The following is a 20,519-nucleotide window of genomic DNA, read 5'->3' on the forward strand; positions in this document are numbered from 1 at the left end:
TATTATAGCTGTCTTATGTTTTTGTCTGCAGTAACCAATGTTACTGTCTTATTCACAACTTAGAACAATTGACAACTAATGTATCTGATTTTAACCTGAGGGAGCTAATAGCTGTGTGAGCTTATACTAGTTTATCAAAGCTGTGATAAAATAAAGTAACAAAAGTTTGAAATAGATACTGTGAAAATAGCAGTATACACTTTATATACACTGTTACCATATCAAATTGTATTCACAGCTAGGCATTCATTCAAACAGCTCTTTAGCACAAGTAATATCCCTACAAGTGAGTCTTCAGATTTTTTTGGAGTCTGACAGTCTCTTCGTTTCTCGCAAATTCTTTTTTGTAATTTTGTACATTAACGTGTATTTTGCTGTCTATAGACTCTTAGGCCTAGATTTAGAGTTGGGCGGTAGCCGTGAAAACCAGCGTTAGAGGCTCCTAACGCTGGTTTTGGGCTACCGCCGGTATTTGGAGTCAGTCAGGAAAGGGTCTAACGCTCACTTTCCAGCCGCGACATTTCCATACCGCAGATCCCCTTACGTCAATTGCGTATCCTATCTTTTCAATGGGATCTTTCTAACGCCGGTATTTAGAGTCGTGGCTGAAGTGAGCGTTAGAAATCTAACGACAAAACTCCAGCCGCAGAAAAAAGTCAGTAGTTAAGAGCTTTCTGGGCTAACGCCGGTTTATAAAGCTCTAAACTACTGTGCTCTAAAGTACACTAACACCCATAAACTACCTATGTACCCCTAAACCGAGGTCCCCCCACATCGCCGCCACTATATTTAAATTTTTTAACCCCTAATCTTCCACTCCGTACACTGCCGCCAACTACGTTATCCCTATGTACCCCTAATTTGCTGCCCCTAACACCGCCGACCCCTATATTATATTTATTAACCCCTAATCTGCCGCCCCCGCTATCGCTGACCCCTGCATATTATTATTAACCCCTAATCTGCCGCTCTGTACACCACCGCCACCTACATTATAGCTATGTACCCCTAATCTGCTGCCCCTAACTCCGACGACCCCTATATTATATTTATTAACCCCTAATCTGCCCCCCTCAACGTCGCCTCCACCTGCCTACACTTATTAACCCCTAATCTGCCGAGCGGACCGCACCGCTACTATAATAAAGTTATTAACCCCTAATCCGCCTCACTCCCGCCTCAATAACCCTATAATAAATAGTATTAACCCCTAATCTGCCCTCCCTAACATCGCCGACACCTAACTTCAATTAGTAACCCCTAATCTGCCAACCGAATCTCGCCGCTACTGTAATAAATGGATTAACCCCTAAAGCTAAGTCTAACCCTAACACTAACACCCCCCTAAGTTAAATATAATTCAAATCTAACTAAATAAATTAACTCTTATTAAATAAATTATTCCTATTTAAAGCTAAATACTTACCTGTAAAATAAACCCTAATATAGCTACAATATAAATTATAATTATATTATAGCTATTTTAGGATTTATATTTATTTTACAGGTAACTTTGTATTTATTTTAACCAGGTACAATAGCTATTAAATAGTTAAGAACTATTTAATAGCTAAAATAGTTAAAATAATTACAAAATTACCTGTAAAATAAATCCTAACCTAAGTTACAATTAAACCTAACACTACACTATCAATAAATTAATTAAATAAAATACCTACAATTACCTACAATTAAACCTAACACTACACTATCAATACATTAATTAAATACAATATCTACAAATAAATACAATGAAATAAACTAACTAAAGTACAAAAAATAAAAAAATATTTACAAACATCAGAAAAATATTACAACAATTTTAAACTAATTACACCTACTCTAAGCCCCCTAATAAAATAACAAAGCCCCCCAAAATAAAAAAATGCCCTACCCTATTCTAAATTAAAAAAGTTCAAAGCTCTTTTACCTTACCAGCCCTTAAAAGGACCTTTTGTGGGGCATGCCCCAAAGAATTCAGCTCTTTTGCCTGTAAAAAAAAACATACAATACCCCCCCCAACATTACAACCCACCACCCACATACCCCTAATCTAACCCAAACCCCCCTTAAATAAACCTAACACTAAGCCCCTGAAGATCTTCCTACCTTATCTTCACCTCGCCGGGTATCACCGATCGGTCCTGGCTCCAAAATCTTCATCCAACCCAAGCGGGGGCTAGACATCCAAAAGAGCTTAAAGGAACCGTCATTCTTCAGTTGGACGTCGTCGGAAGAAGATTGATCCGCGCTGGAGGTCTTCACGATGGAGCTGTTCCTCATCGGATGAAGATAGAAGATGCCGCTTGGATCAAGATGGTTGCCGGTCTGGATCGCCTCTTCTTCCAGGATAGGATGAAGACTTTGGAGCCTCTTCTGGACCTCTTCAGCCGCAGGATTATGGATGTCTAGCCCCCGCTTGGGTTAGACGAAGATTTTGGAGACAGGACCGATCGGTGATACCCGGCGAGGTGAAGATAAGGTAGGAAGATCTTCAGGGGCTTAGTGTTAGGTTTATTTAAGGGGGGTTTGGGTTAGATTAGGGGTATGTGGGTGGTGGGTTGTAATGTTGGGGGGGGGGTATCGTATGTTTTTTTTTACAGGCAAAAGAGCTGAATTCTTTGGGGCATGCCCCACAAAAGGTCCTTTTAAGGGCTGGTAAGGTAAAAGAGCTTTGAACTTTTTAAATTTAGAATAGGGTAGGGCATTTTTTTATTTTGGGGGGGCTTTGTTATTTTATTAGGGGGCTTAGAGTAGGTGTAATTAGTTTAAAATTGTTGTAATATTTTTCTGATGTTTGTAAATATTTTTTTATTTTTTTGTAACTTAGTTCTTTTTTATTTTTTGTACTTTAGTTAGTTTATTTCATTGTATTTATTTGTAGATATTGTATTTAATTAATGTATTGATAGTGTAGTGTTAGGTTTAATTGTAGGTAATTGTAGGTATTTTATTTAATTAATTTATTGATAGTGTAGTGTTAGGTTTAATTGTAACTTAGGTTAGGATTTATTTTACAGGTAATTTTGTAATTATTTTAAATATTTTAGCTATTAAATAGTTCTTAACTATTTAATAGCTATTGTACCTGGTTAAAATAAATGCAAAGTTACCTGTAAAATAAATATAAATCCTAAAATAGCTATAATATAATTATAATTTATATTGTAGCTATATTAGGGTTTATTTTACAGGTAAGTATTTAGCTTTAAATAGGAATAATTTATTTAATAAGAGTTAATTTATTTCGTTACATTTAAATTATATTTAATTTAGGGGGGTGTTAGGGTTAGATTTAGCTTTAGGGGTTAATCCATTTATTACAGTAGCGGCAAGATTCGGTCGGCAGATTAGGGGTTAATAATTGAAGTTAGGTGTCGGCAATGTTAGGGAGGGCAGATTAGGGGTTAATACTATTTATTATAGGGTTATTGAGGCGGGAGTGAGGCGGATTAGGGGTTAATACATTTATTATAGTAGCGCTCAGGTCCGGTCTGCAGATTAGGGGTTAATAAGTGTAGTTAGGTGGAGGCGACGTTGGGGGCGGCAGATTAGGGGTTAATAAATATAATATAGGGGTCGGCGATGTTAGGGCAGCAGATTAGGGGTACATAGCTATAATGTAGGTGGCGGGGGTGTACGGAGCGGCAGATTAGGGGTTAAAAATAATATGCAGGGGTCAGCGATAGCGGGGGCAGCAGATTAGGGGTTAATAAGTGTAAGGTTAGGGGTGTTTAGACTCGGGGTACATGTTAGAGTGTTAGGTGCAGACGTAGGAAGTGTTTCCCCATAGAAAACAATGAGGCTGCGTTAGGAGCTGAATGCTGATTTTTTGCAGGTGTTTTCAGCTCAAATGGCCCCATTGTTTTCTATGGGGATATCGTGCACGAGCACGTTTTTGAAGCTGGCCGCGTCCATAAGCACCGCTGGTATCTAGAGTTGCAGTGGCGTTAAATTATGCTCTACGCTCCCTTTTTGGAGCCTAACGCACTGAAAACCCAGCCATTCTGTGAACTCTAAATACCAGCGGTATTTAAAAGGTGCGTGGGAAAAAAAGCAAGCGTAGCTAACGCACCCCTTTGGCCGCAGAACTCTAAATCTAGGCGTTAAATTCTAGGGACAGCTAATACAAGCACTAATTTATAAGTCCTTGAATTTTGATTTAAACACCATACAATTATTCCTCACTTTTTTTTTTCTTATTTAAAATATTGATATATACAGTGGATATAAAAAGTCTACACACCCCTGTTAAAATGTTATTTACCACATTATTTTAGTTTTTTTTATTTATTTCCCTCCACCTAAAAGATTTCAATTTGTTTTTCAATTGAATTGTATAGTTTATAGGTCACATTAAAGGTGGAAAAAGTTCTGAAATGATTTATCTTTGTCTCATTTTTTTTACATCACAGAAACCTGACATTTTAACAGGGGTGTGTAGACTTTTTATATCCACTGTATATCTGCATATATCTATAACTATATATAATAATGTATATATATAGCTATATATTGTACCTGAATAAATAGAACATATTCTGCTATGTGCAGAACAATGAAATGTGAAATATTCATATTTTCATGTTGGTTTAGCGCACATGAGAATATGCGATCGGGTATGCACGAGAGTAACGCGTTTTTCCTTTTATTTTCCCTATTGACATATATGGGGAATACGCGAACGTGCACGCGATATTCTAACTTTGGCTTTTTGCACTCGACGGGTTAGCGCGTGAAAACAGTTTACTTTCAACTCGAACACAACCAGACACGTGTAAAAAGCAAACTTCTAGCGAAGTTAACGCTCGTGCATGGGCAATAATTAGACAGCCACTTGTAATCTGGCCCTAAATAATTAACTAAATAACAGACCATAGAATTTGTATTTTTTATTATGGTTAGTGGACTAGATTTTTTTTTTTATTGTAAAATATTCTTGTCTTTTATATGTTCCCTACGAACCATTTGACCTAATGGAGTATAATACATTATTTACAATTAACTCCTTTGTCTTTATTTTGTGATTTGAAATATCTGATTTTTCCTGTTGAAACTGCCACCCTAACTAAAAAATTAAATACTGCAGTATTAGTTATATGAATGCTATGTAAACAAATGGCAGCAGAAGAACTCAGCCTCCCAGTGGGTGTGGCAGCGAGAAAGAGAACTCGGCCCATTTGAAAGGGGTTTCCTGTGAATACAATGATCTCTTATTAGCTCCGTGCCTGATTACATTGACCCTTGTGGTGAGGCATGTGAGCTACTAGCTTGCAGTTGCAAAGCAAATTAATTAAAATATAAGCTGTGATTGGAAAAACAAGTGGTATAAATTATACAGAGCACTAAATAATAATATGACAATTTTTAGAGAGCTTAGTTAATAACATAAATAAATGCCCCTTACTTACCCAACACATGCTCCTATTAGACTCTTTTCCAGACCTGAAAGACAAAATATAAGTTGTTATTTTGTAACATGCATTTAATGCTCTATAGTAAGCGATTAAAGGGACAGTCAACACCAGAAATTTTGTTGTTTAAAAAAGTAAATACATGTTTTACCTCTGTGATTACCTTGTATCTAAGCCTCTGCAAACTGCCCCCTTATTTCAGTTCTTTTGACAGACTTGCATTTTAGCCAATCAGTGCTCACTCCAGGGTAACTTCACGTCCATAAGATCAATGTCATCTATATGAAACACATGAACTAACGCCCTCTAGAGGTGAAAAACTGTCAAAATGCTTTCAGATTAGAGGTGGCCTTCAAGGTCTAAGAAATTAGCATATAAACCTCCTAGGTTTAGCTTTCAACTAAGAATACCAAGAGAACAAAGCGAAATTAGTGATGAAAGTAAATTGGAAAGTTGTTTAAAATTACATGCCCTATCTGAATCATGAAAGTTTATTTTGGATTTGACTATCCCTTTAAGCTTTGTTTATTCACCTATCATTGCTTATAGATATATCCCATGATCATACAATTGTAATTTGCAGATATGTAAGGTACGTTTATAAAGCTATAGTAAAATAAATGCAATAAAGCTGGATAATAATGAAAAGTGTATATCCACGACTGCGGTCGTGCTAGCATGGGGAGTTTGAAAGACTTTCATTGAAGTTACATGCTAGAAGTCTGTGGGATAGCTCTATCTTTTCAACAAAGTTGTGATAACCAGCTGTTCAATTATTTGTATAACGCTTTTACTCTTATAGAAAATGTTATAGAGATAAATATTCTGCTCTCATTAAGCTGTTGATAACCTGTTGCTTTAATTTGATTGCAGTTTTAGAGCATTTTCAACTTTCAACATTTTGCTGTTTAAATAAGAGTAATACCATTTTTGATTGGGTTACTGCTAGAAAAGACTGGCCAGTCAATAGTGTTTCATGCATCTGTTTTAATGTTTTTCATTATGTACAGGAACTCTGCTCATGGATGAGGAAGGGGTCCGTTGTTTTGTGGATCTGTTTCTGAAATAAACTTACATGACTTTTTTTCAAAAAAGAGTGCTGATATCCCTTGTCTTTTATATAGAATTTGCCGAAATTCTATGACCATATCTTGCTTGTTAAGGCTATCTATATTTTAATTTTCTGCACCATACGATGTGACTGCATCAAATTATCAATCTGCAAATACAAAACAGTACTCCAGCACTCCAAAATTATGAAAAGGCAATGCCTTTTCATAATTTTGGAGTGCTGGAGTACTGTTTTGTATTTGTTGATTGCTGATTGCTGGAGGGCTGTGGCAGTGCCCTTGGTCTCCTGTGCACCCATACCTCTGTGCTGTGCTCTCCTTTGGATTGTGTCAAATTATCAATCTGTGTATACTACTTAAATTAGTGATACACGTAATATCTCTCCCCTCCCATTAACATTTTTTGTATATATATATATATATATTTAGCTGACTGCTGTATACACACATATATATAGCTAACTGTGCTGTATACACACATATAAATAGCTGACTGTGCTGTACACACACATCTATATATCTGACTATGCTGTATACATATACATATATATATGTATATAGCTGACTGTGCTGTATACACACATATAATATATCTGACTGTGCTGTATACACACATATATATTAACCGTTGCAATTACTACCTCATCCAATACCAAAATGTTCTTAAAAGAGAAAATAAATGCTAGAACTAATTGTATATTCAAAGCAAATATATTTATAAATGAGCCACTGGAGTAACAAACACATAGTGCCTGATGATTAAAAACTAGTGGCATGGAGACAAAATTCAAATCACTCTTTATGAGCATTATATTTTATCGTATGAGGTTACTTCATCTGAATTGTCTAAAGCAGAAGTATGAAAGACTCTTCAATTTTTTTTATTATTTTTTATTAAAGAAGCGGAGGTAGAAACATGCAGGAGCACATTAAACAGACAATTGCTAGGATATTACTGATCACAATGTAGAGAACATCAGCATATTTATAAAATGAAACCCATAGATCCTGGCATATGAAGCAAATCAGAGTATATCAAAGTCCTATTATGGGCACAGTCTGAACTCCTACATTTTCATAATATAACTTAACATATAATAAAGTAAAACAAAATGGCAAAACATGAACTAGAATGACTTGCCCAATGATAAAAACAAAGTGCATGAAATAGTTACACCAAGTAATACAGCTCAACAGAAGCGTAAGGATGAGTAGGGAGAAGGTGTAATGAAATTCTCTAAATAACACAGCTTATTGTCAACATAATATGGTATGGTGATATATGCTTTTCATATGGACAAGTACAACGTTTTTATATAATACTAACAACCAACAGGACTGTGTAATAAAAGCAAAACCATAGGTGGTACCTTGAATGATTTGTCATCAAACAGAAAACCTATAATTATATTAAAATTTAGAGCAGCAAAAATGCTGTCTGTATCAACACAAACAGTTGGGCCTATTTATCAAATGTCTGTCCGACATGAAATCCGACAGACATCTCTGAATGCGGACAGCATTCCGCTTTCTGCATTCAGCATTGCACCTGCAGTTCTTGTGAACTGCAGGTGCAACGCCGCCCCCTGCAGATTTGGTCGCTAGCAGGGGGTGTCAATCAACCCGATCGTATTCGGGGTTGATTTCTGGCGATCGCTGTCCGCCTCCTCAGAGCAGGCGGACAGGTTATGGAGCAGCAGTCTTTAGACCGCTGCTTCATACGGAGCTTGATAAATATGCCCCTATATATGTGAGACCTTGCAGAGCTAAAACAGGCAGTAAGTTATGATAAGGCTATCTATTTAGTTAAAATCAAACGCAGTAAAAGAGAAACACAGCAATCAAAGTCAAACTTACCATTAACGGCAAGCAAACTCTTATAATTCACTGTTCCATTACATGAATAACACATGCCTAAAGACATAAAATATGCTCTCACTGACTGACTACACGTGCAGTCAGTCAGGAGCGGAGGAGGCGCCAATGTGCTCGACACTGCGCACCAGCCGCCAAAGCCAGTCAGTCAGGCGGGCATAAAAGTTGTTCTTTTGCTGAAGCTGGCCCCCCCTTAAGGGGGACCTCCAGGTGCCCAGTTGCAGTTGCGACCGCTGCACCCCCGGTAGTTCCGCTGGCACGGTGAATACTTAAATACACTTTTGAAACAGCTATAGCTTCTATTAAATGCATTTATGCCAATACATGTATATTACAAAAATTCTTCTATTCAAAACTGAAACGCATCCATGTGGATTCCAATTTTGGCTGGAATGTCCTTTTAGGCCAATTAGCAACAGTTAAAAATGAGCATGGAATCAGTGAATATAGCACTGTTATGGCTGGAGTCTAATCTTTCCCTTCTAACATGAAAGGTCACACTTTTCAGTTTAATTACAGGAAAAGGGGACAAAATAAATAATGAAAGTATATTGCAAAGTTGTTTTTTTATATCACATATAATTAAACATATTACAATCTCAAAGTGTTTAATGTCCCTTTAAGATCTGTAGTGAGATCAGGTTTATTCATATATTTTGGAGGTTATTACTGATTTTAATTCTTGTGGTACATTAAAGTGCATAGCAAGTTTGTCTTATTTTATTTTCTTAATTTATCAAATTAACAACCGCAAGTCAAGGACAGTAGGGGAAATGTCTTTTTGTACAAACCTCAAAACATGAAAAGCTCAGTGAGGTAATGGTGTAATTGTTAGAAAAATGAATCTTGGTGAGTGATGGACGCTATAAAAAGTAGAAGTAAAATATAAATGTTCACATAAATATAAATGTCTGACTATAAGCATATGTTATAAAAAAAATCATTTTACTTTGAAGAGAAAAAAAAAACATTTTGTGATTGTCTTGTTTCTGCTTAGAATAATGCTGCATTTTCTGTATATACTGTAGGCAGCTACCTAGGGGCACATTCTATGAAAGAGCTTCCTGACTGCTCAAGTGATTACACTCCTTATAATTTTACATTTTGTATTCTGTACACTTGATAACAAATGTCAGCCATTCTGAATTTAGAAATATATACTTACTTTGCACATCTAATAAAATGAGTAGAATATCTTAATGAAACAATTAGTCCAAAGACAATATTCACCGTTTCAGAATAACAACTTTTTTTTCAGTCATGTGACTGCTATTAAAAAAGCTTTTGGAAAGCAATGCACTAATTAAAATAGCCAGTAGGTGGAGCTGTCCGCTTGTTTTGCAGCAAAGTTATGCAACTTAACAGCCTTAAATTGATCTGTGTACACAGATCAGACCAGATCTATCGAGCAAAATTTAGCAGGCACTTCCCTTTTATCTTCCTGTCCAGCTGCTTGAGGTGAGGGTGCCTAACTGCTTATTAATCACTGCAGATTGAAATGCATAGAATAGGTGCAGACCCAATATTATCTAACATGCTAACAATGCAGAGAACTGATTGCAGAAAAATGCAATTAAAAAAAACGTTTTTGTTCATTAAACTTAGTTTGATGATGATGCAGTCAGTTGTGTGATTATTTTATTAGGTGCTGTTAGCAAATGTTTTTGTTCATTAAACTTAGTTTGATGATGATACAATCTATATTTTTATGTTTATAATGCTGTTTAGCATGTAAAGTCTTCATTTCAAAGCTTTAAAAATAATGTATTAGGTGTTACTTATGACAATTTTGAGAGGGGCCTGGAACCTAACTCCCTCACTTCCCATTGACTTACATTATAAACTGGGTTTCAATTTACAACGGTTTCCATTTACAACCATTCCTCCTGGAACCTAAGCCCGGCGTAAACTGAGGGCTACCTGTGTATATATATATATATATATATATATATATATATATATATATATATACACACACACACAGACACACACACACATTATATAATGACAGAATATACAGGTAATGACCACATAGGTCATATGTATAGTCTGGCTGTTATGGGCCACCCCAGCACTTGGGCCTTGGTGGCACTGCACCTGCTGCACTAATGGTAGTTCCACCCTTGAAACAGAGTGCAAAGAAAGAGTCGTATTTGATACCTCTGTCTCAACACCAGTAAGGATAAAGAGTAAAAGTCCACACAAAGTTACCTTTGTTACCGATTTCAGCAGTCAATATAGATATATAAGACAGGGGTCAATTAAAATCTTTTGGCTATTTCCACACTAAATGACTTTTAGCTTTCCATCTAAATTGTTTATTCCAAGTGATCTTGATCCAAAATGTACCGTGTGTTAAAGCCTGTGGCAGCTATGAATGGTTTTCACAAGAAAGTTCTTGAAAAGGCCTTTTCATGTGTTCTTTTACTAGGATAGAAACTGGGAAGTCATCTGAAACTGACATATACAATAACCGTTTCACACTTCTTAAGGTTACAGTAAAATTCTTTGGAATTAACCCCTTTTTGCACTGTGTAAGGGAAATGCTCATTTACATGTTTGTGTATACATTACTGAACTTCTAAACAGGCTCACACATGAAGACTTCAATAATGTAAGCACAAGCACTGTAAAACGCACTGTCCTGAACGTGTTTGGACTTTGCTTGCATAAAAGTGTGTTCCCAATAAAAACGTTCATAAAGGGGCAATCTTATTTGAACATCTTCTTTGCAGATACAATATTGCAATGAAGCAGTTTCACACTTTACAGTCTCAATACTGTTAAAATCCTGTAAAAGAAGATGACATAAGTCCTTTTTATAGAAACCTGTAGTATTCTTTCTTGTATTTAGATGAAGATCACGCAAAACCAGAAACTTACGGCTAGATTACGAGTTGTGCGTTAGGTTAAAAAAGCAGCGTTAAGAGATCCTAACGCTGCTTTTTAACGCCTGCTGGTATTACGAGTCTTGAAGGTACAGGCTCACCGCTCACTTTTTTGGCCAGACTTGGAAATACCGCAAATACACTTACGTAAATTGTGTATCCTCTTTTTTCAAAGGGACTTGCGTAGCGCCGGTATTACGAGTCTGCCAAAAAGTGAGCGGTACACCCTCTCCTGTCAAGACTGGTACCACATTTTAAAGTCAGTAGTTAAGAGTTTTACACTACAACGCTGTAGCATAAAACTCTTAACTAAAGTGCTAAAAAGTACACTAACACCCATAAACTATCTATTAACCCCTAAACCGAGGCCTTCCCGCATCGCAAACACTAAAAAAATGTTTTAAACCCCTAATCTGCCGAACCGGACATCGCCGCCACTATAATAAATATATTAACCCCTAAACCGCTGCACTCCCACCTCGCAAATATTAGTTAAATATTATTAACCCCTAATCTGCCGTACCTAACATCGCCGACACCTACCTACATTTATTAACCCCTAATCTGCCGCCCCCAATGTCGTCGCCACTATATTAAAGTTATTAACCCCTAAATCTAAGTCTAACCCTAACCCCCCCTAACTTAAATATAATTTAAATAAATCTAAATAAAAATTACTATAATTAACTAAATTATTCCTATTTAAAACTAAATACTTACCTATAAAATAAACCCTAAGATAGCTACAATATAACTAATAGTTACATTGTAGCTATCTTAGGGTTTATTTTTATTTTACAGGCAAGTTTGTATTTATTTTAACTAGGTAGAATAGTTATTAAATAGTTATGAACTATTTAATAACTACCTAGCTAAAATAAATACAAAAGTACCTGTAAAATAAAACCTAACCTAAGTTACAATAACACCTAACACTACACTATAATTACATGACTTACCTAAATTAAATGCAATTAAATAAAATTAGCTAAAGTACAAAAAAACCCCACTAAATTACAGAAAATAATAAAAAATTACAAGATTTTTAAACTAATTACACCTAATCTAATCCCCCTAACAAAATAAAAAAGCCCCCCAAAATAAAAAAAGCCCTACCCTACACTAAATTACAAATAGCCCTTAAAAGGGCCTTTTGCAGGGCATTGCCCCAAAGTAATCAGCTCTTTTACCTATAAAAAAAAAATACAAATCCCCCCCAACATTAAAACCCACCACCCACACAACCAACCCTACTCTAAAACCCACCCAATACCCCCTTAAAAAAACCTAACACTAAACTCTTGAAGATCACCTTACCGGGAGAAGTCTTCATCCAACCGGGCTGAAGTCCTCAACGAAGCCGGGAGAAGTCTTCATCCAAGCCGGGCAAAGTGGCCCTCCAGCTGGGCAGAAGTCTTCATCCAGACGACATCTGCTATCTTCATCCATCCGGCGCGGAGCATGTCCATCTTCAAGACATCCGACGCGGAGCATCCTCTTCATCCGACGGCTCTTCTGGAATGAAGGTTCCTTTAAATGACGTCATCCATGATGGCGTCCCTTCAATTCCGATTGGCTGATAGAATTCTATCAGCCAATCGGAATTAAGGTAGAAAAAATCCTATTGGCTGATGCAATCAGCCAATAGGATTGAGCTGGCGAGCTCAATCCTATTTAACATATATGCAAAAAAGACATTACCATAGATGGAGTGCTGCAGCTCAGTAAAAGGAATGGGTATAGTTACTTCCAACCTCCTTTAGCTAGAACTGGCTGTCCAGCATCCATCTATAATTAAAAAGTCAGTGTGAATACTGGTGTGATTTGATTTGGTTTGATCTCTCCCAACCCTGCTATTAACCCCTTTTTCCTAAACCTACTATTATATCATTTAGTTTACCCACGCTTAACCAGACTCACAAGCCCTTATTTTAACCTTAGATACTATATTATATGGCTGATGATTTATGGAATTTTGGAAGTGAATTTCCCATTCTTCCAGTAAGCCGATTATAGCATCTTTTTAATTATAGATGGATGCTGGACAGCCAGTTCTAGCTAAAGGAGGTTGGAAGTAACTATACCCATTCCTTTTACTGAGCTGCAGCACTCCATCTATGGTAATGTCTTTTTTGCATATATGTTAAATAAAGTGTAATTTTTATTCAATATATTTTTTGCATGTACTATAGTGTATAATTCTACACTTGGCTTAAATGCCATAAATCCCCTCACCTTCCCTAATTACATTATTAATTGTAACTTAGGTTAGGTTTTATTTTACAGGTACTTTTGTATTTATTTTATCTAGGTAGTTATTAAATAGTTAATAACTATTTAATAACTATTGTACCTAGTTAAAATAAATACAAACTTGCCTGTAAAATAAAAATAAACCCTAAGCTAGCTACAATGTAACTATTAGTTATATTGTAGCTAGCTTAGGGTTTATTTTATAGGTAAGTATTTAGTTTTAAATAGGAATAATTTAGTTAATGATAGGAATTTTTATTTCGATTTCTTTTAATTATATTTAAGTTAGGGGGTGTAAGGTTTAGGGTTAGACTTAGGTTTAGGGGTTAATAACTTTAATATAGTGGCGGCGACGTTGGGGGCGGCAGATTAGGGGTTAATAAATGTAGGTAGGTGTCGGTGATGTTAGGGCCGGCAGATTAGGGGTTAATAATATTTAACTGTTTGCGAGGCGGGAGTGCAGCGTTTTAGGGGTTAATATGTTCATTATAGTGGCTGCGACGTTGGGGCGGCAGATTAGGGGTTAAAAAGTGTAGGTAGGTTGCGGCGACATTGGGGGCGGCAGATTAGGGGTTAATAAATATAATGTAGGTGTCGGCGATGTTGGGGGCAGCAGATTAGGGGTTCATAAGTATAATGTAGGTGGCGGCGGTGTCCGGAGCGGCAGATTAGGGGTTAATAATTATAATGTAGATGTCGGCGAAGTCGGGGGCGGCACATTAGGGGTTAATAAGTGTAAGATTAGGGGTGTTTAGACTCGGGGTTCATGTTAGGGTGTTAGGTGTAGACATAAAATGTATTTCCCCATAGGAATCAATGGGGCTGCGTTAAGGAGTTTTACGCTGCTTTTTTGCAGGTGTTAGACTTTTTTCAGCCGGTTCTCCCCGTTGATTCCTATGGGGAAAACGTGCACAAGCACGTTACACCAGCTCACCGCTAACGTAAGCAGCGCTGGTATTGGAGTGCGGTAATGAGCAAAATTTTGCTCAACGCTCACTTCTTGTCTAGTTTGTAAAAACCCGTAATACCAGCGCTGTCTGTAAGTGAGCGGTGAGCATAAACTGCTCGTTAGCACCGCACAGCCTCTAACATAAAACTCGTAATCTAGGTGAATGCTTTAAAATAAATGAATGTAAATTTCATAAAGAAACAAATACTTAAAAAATGAAAAGTGACAATATAGTAATTGAGCAAGCATGCCCAATATGCCCATCCTACCTACATACAATTGGCAGTCAGATGGTTTAGCAGTGGTGAGGATGGAGTCATATTGCAATAGGTTCCTTTTGAACTCACAATTGCACAATCCTGTTAACAGAAATAGATTTCTACATTTTGTGGTACTGATCTTACATTTCCTGCAGTTGCCCTTAGCTATACAGGATATCACATCCTCAATACATTTACATATGTAAATGAATGCACACATATGTAAATGTGTGCCCTTTCCACTGCAACCCGACTATACAATGGTGATGAATAGAGCTTTAATGAATCAATAGCATGTAATATACCACTAAAATGTCTCATTTGGCCATTTCAGAGTGTCTTGCACCAGTGCAATATAACAGAATGTTTCAACTAGTCTTGGAATACTTACAAAGATGTTCAAAAGGCCATTTTGGAGCTTAATCAAGTACCTTTAGGTTTTGAATTTGACAAGGCAAGACTGGTCTTAAAAAGGTATTGAAGAGTCTTTTAAAAATAGATTGTGATTGCCAAGAACTTTTTTAGCTCCATTTTAAAATCAGGGCTTTTTTTTCTTTGAACAGAAAATGTGCTGTTGTAATCACATCAAAAAGTCACTTTGTTTCTCAGAAAAAGAGTCGAAAAGGCCTCAGACGATGGCTTTTGATCAATCCCATAACTAGGAAACACTTTTCCATCTTATTGGCTGATAAGAAGCTCAAATACAGTTTATCAAGTAAGAGTGTCAGTTTTCCTTTAGGCATAAAGCTACTTTGGGTAACATGTTATCTACTAAATTAGCAAGGCAAAGAGAGTTTAACTTAATACACAGAGGTATTTCTAAATGTGAAAACATAGGCCTAGATTTAGAGTTTGGCGGTAGCCGTGAAAACCAGCGTTAGAGTCTCCTAACTTTGGTTTTAGGCTACCGCCGGTATTTGGAGTCAGTCAGGAAAGGGTCTAACGCTCACTTTTCAGGCGCGACTTTTCCATACGGCAGATCCCCTTACGTCAATTGCGTATCCTATCTTTTCAATGGGATCTTTCTAACTCTGGTATTTAGAGTCGTGTCTGAAGTGAGCGTTAGAAATCTAACGACAAAACTCCAGCCGCAGAAAAAAGTCAGTAGTTAAGAGCTTTCTGGGCTAACGCCGGTTCATAAAGCTCTTAACTACTGTGCTCTAAAGTACACTAACACCCATAAACTACCCATGTACCCCTAAACCGAGGCCCCCCCACATCGCGGCCACTCTATAAAATTTTTTAACCCCTAATCTTCCGCTCCGTACACTGCCGCCAACTACGTTATCCCTATGTACCCCTAATCTGCTGCCCCTAACACCGCCGACCCCTATATTATATCTATTGACCCCTAATCTGCTGCCCCCGCTATCGCTGACCCCTGCATATTATTATTAACCCCTAATCTGCCGTCCGCACGCCGCCGCCAGCTACATTATAGCTATGTACCCCTAATCTGCTGCCCCTAACACCGCCGACCCCTATATTATATTTATTAACCCCTAATCTGCCCCCCTCAACGTCGCCTCCACCTGCCTACACTTATTAACCCCTAATCTGCCGAGCGGACCGCACCGCTACTATAATAAAGTTATTAACCCCTAATCCGCCTCACTCCCGCCTCAATAACCCTATAATAAATAGTATTAACCCCTAATCTGCCCTCCCTAACATCGCCGACACCTAACTTCAAGTATTAACCCCTAATCTGCCGATCGGAGCTCACCGCTACTCTAATAAATTTTTTAACCCCTAAAGCTAATTTTAACCCTAACACCCCCCTAAATTAAATATAATTTTATTCTAACTAAATAAATTAACTCTTATTAAATAAATTATTCCTATTTAATTCTAAATACTTACCTGTAAAATAAACCCTAATATAGCTACAACATAAATTATAATTATATTATAGCTATTTTAGGATTAATATTTATTTTACAGGTAACTTTGTATTTATTTTAACCAGGTACAATAGCTATTAAATAGTTAACTATTTAATAGCTAAAATAGTTAAAATAATTACAAAATTACCTGTAAAATAAATCCTAACCTAAGTTACAATGAAACCTAACACTACACTATCAATAAATTAATTAAATACAATACCTACAATTATCTACAATTAAACCTAACACTACACTATCAATAAATTAATTAAATACAATTCCTACAAATAAATACAATTAAATAAACTAACTAAAGTACAAAAAATAAAAAAGAACTAAGTTACAAAAAATAAAAAAAATATTTACAAACATTAGAAAAATATTACAACAATTTTAAACTAATTACACCTACTCTAAGCCCCCTAATAAAATAACAAAGACCCCCAAAATAAAAAAATGCCCTACCCTATTCTAAATTACAAAAGTTCAAAGCTCTTTTACCTTACCAGCCCTGAACAGGGCCCTTTGTGGGGCATGCCCCAAGAAATTCAGCTCTTTTGCCTGTAAAAAAACATATACAATAACCCCCCCCCCCCCAACATTACAACCCACCACCCACATACCCGTAATCTAACCCAAACCCCCCTTAAATAAACCTAACACTAAGCCCCTGAAGATCTTCCTACCTTATCTTCACCTCACCGGGTATCACCGATCGGTCCTGGCTCCAAAATCTTCATCCAACCCAAGCGGGGGCTAGACATCCATCAGAAGATAGAAGATGCCGCTTGGATCAAGATGGTTGCCGGTCTGGATCGCCTCTTCTTCCCGGATAGGATGAAGATTTTGGAGCCTCTTCTGGACCTCTTCAGCCGCCGGATGATGGATGTCTAGTCCCCGCTTGGGTTGGATGAAGATTTTGGAGCCAGGACCGATCGGTGATACCCGGTGAGGTGAAGATAAGGTAGGAAGATCTTTAGGGGCTTAGTGTTAGGTTTATTTAAGGGGGGTTTGGGTTAGATTAGGGGTATGTGGGTGGTGGGTTGTAATGTTGGGGGGGGGTATTGTATGTGTTTTTTTACAGGCAAAAGAGCTGAATTTCTTGGGGCATGCCCCGCAAAGGGCCCTGTTCAGGGCTGGTAAGGTAAAAGAGCTTTGAACTTTTGTAATTTAGAATAGGGTAGGGCATTTTTTTATTTTGGGGGTCTTTGTTATTTTATTAGCAGGCTTAGAGTAGGTGTAATTAGTTTAAAATTGTTGTAATCTTTTTCTAATGTTTGTAAATATTTTTTTATTTTTTGTAACTTAGTTCTTTTTTATTTTTTGTACTTTAGTTAGTTTATTTAATTGTATTTATTTGTAGGAATTGTATTTAATTAATTTATTGATAGTGTAGTGTTAGGTTTAATTGTAGATAATTGTAGGTATTGTATTTAATTAATTTATTGATAGTGTAGTGTTAGGTTTAATTGTAACTTAGGTTAGGATTTATTTTACAGGTAATTTTGTAATTATTTTAACTATTTTAGCTATTAAACAGTTATTAACTATTTAATAGCTATTGTACCTGGTTAAAATAAATACAAAGTTACCTGTAAAATAAATATAAATCCTAAAATAGCTATAATATAATTATAATTTATATTGTAGCTATATTAGGGTTTATTTTACAGGTAAGTATTTAGCTTTAAATAGGAATAATTTATTTAATAAGAGTTAATTTATTTCGTTAGATTTAAATTATATTTAATTTAGGGGGGTGTTAGGGTTAAAGTTAGACTTAGCTTTAGGGGTTAATAAATTTATTAGAGTAGCGGTGAGCTCCTGTCGGCAGATTAGGGGTTAATACTTGAAGTTAGGTATCGGCAATGTTAGGGAGGGCAGATTAGGGGTTAATACTATTTATTATAGGGTTATTGAGGCGGGAGTGAGGCGGATTAGGGGTTAATACATTTATTATAGTAGCGCTCAGGTCCGGTCGGTAGATTAGGGGTTAATAAGTGTAGTTAGGTGGAGGCGACGTTGGGGGCGGCAGATTAGGGGTTAATAAATATAATATAGGGGTCGGCAATGTTAGGGCAGCAGATTAGGGGTACATAGGGATAATGTAGGTGGTGGGGGTGTACGGAGCGGCAGATTAGGGGTTAAAAACAATATGCAGGGGTCAGCGATAGCGGGGGCGGCAGATTAGGGGTTAATAAGTGTAAGGTTAGGGGTGTTTAGACTCGGGGTACATGTTAGAGTGTTAGGTGCAGACGTAGGTAGTGTTTCCCCATAGCAAACAATGGGGCTGCGTTAGGAGCTGAACGCGGCTTTTTTGCAGGTGTTAGGTTTTTTTTCAGCTCAAACAGCCCCGTTGTTTTCTATGGGGGAATCGTGCATGACCACGTTTTTGAAGCTGGCCGCGTCCGTAAGCAACTCTGGTATCGAGAGTTGCAGTGGCGGTAAATATGCCTGTACGCTCCCTTTTTGGAGCCTAACACAGCCATTCTGTGAACTCTCAATAGCAGAGGTATTTAAAAGGTGCGGCCAGAAAAAAGCCAGCGTTAGCTACGCGGGTCGTTACCGACAAAACTCTAAATCTAGGCCATAGTTTGTAAAGCCTATGACTTTATTTAAGTTACACCATATTTTGAATCTTATGTAAACAGGTAAAACATGTCAGCCCAATGTGTTAACAGTTCTATGGGCTATGTGATTTATATAATTTCATGTACTAGCCGTAAACTGCAATACACTGGTCACACCACTAGGAAGATGATATCTTGAAATAGGGAAAGCCTGATTAATTTCAGTTGTGATGAGGAGTGTTCAGCACTCACTAAACATTGCATACATCATCACAAGAAAGTAGTAAATTAATTTAGATGGCAGGTTATTGAATATGTCACATTCCCATTTAAGCATCACAAGACTTTTTGGATTTTCAAATTACAAACCAGATTTAAAGGGGCAGTCTAGTCAAAATTACACTTTCATGATTCAGGTAGGGAATGCAATTTTAAACAATTTACCAATTTACTTTTATAATCAAATTTGCTTTGTTCTCTTTGTTGAAAGCTAAACCTAGGTAAGCTCATATGCTAATTTCTAAACTCTTGAAGGCCGCCTCTTATCTCTGGGCATTTTGACAGTTTTTCACAAATAGACAGCTCTAGTCCATGTGTGCGATATAGATAACATTGTGCTCACTCTCGTGGAGTTACTTATGAGTCAGCACTGATTGGCTAAAATGCAAGTCTGTCAAAAGCACTGGATTAAGGGGACAGTCTGCTGATGCTTAGATATAAGGTAATCACAGAGGTAAAAGTATATGAATATAACCATGCAAAATGTTGCTTATGCAAAACTGGGGGATGGGTAATAAAGGTATTATCTATCCTTATGAACAATAAAATTCTGGAGTAGACTGTCCCTGTAATTTGTACTATGTTCTAATTAGTCATTGGGAGTAAAATGTTAACATATTTTTATAGCACTACTGTGTTAAGGACACATTAGTGGAGATTGAGTGTGATGCTTCTTTAATTGTAATGTTTCAATGGATATATATGACTAATTTATTATATCTACAACACAGCTTCTCAAGCAAGTGACTACACTAACCCTTTTTAACAGTTAGTGAAAGATATACTGAACTTTGTATGGAGTATGGAGAGCTGCTTGGATGCATTTTTATTTATGTATAGATATCATATATGACTCTAGTGCATTACACATACATGTATATATATATATATATATATATATATATATATATATATATATATATATATATATATATATATCTCACGTTATTACAAATATTGCATAACCTTAGTTAGTTTGATACATATTATTAATAACATTGTGAATGACAGCTAATCAGCCAGTTGCGTGCTAACAATAGATTTCCCCTTTAGCCAATAGAGTAACAAGGAA

General features: G+C 36.7%; 1 protein-coding gene across 1 annotated transcript in view; it reads right to left on the minus strand.

Moving 5' to 3' along the window:
- The window catches only part of FKBP11 (FKBP prolyl isomerase 11), a 137,674-nt gene that overhangs the window by 102,345 nt on the left and 14,810 nt on the right, over positions 1-20,519 (minus strand). Inside the window, exon 4 of the mRNA XM_053708064.1 lies at positions 5,412-5,445. Within this exon, the coding sequence (XP_053564039.1) occupies positions 5,412-5,445 (34 nt within the window). The remainder of the gene's footprint in view (positions 1-5,411; positions 5,446-20,519) is intronic.

The sequence above is a fragment of the Bombina bombina genome, chromosome 3 (assembly GCF_027579735.1).
Source record: "Bombina bombina isolate aBomBom1 chromosome 3, aBomBom1.pri, whole genome shotgun sequence".
Taxonomy (NCBI): domain Eukaryota; kingdom Metazoa; phylum Chordata; class Amphibia; order Anura; family Bombinatoridae; genus Bombina; species Bombina bombina.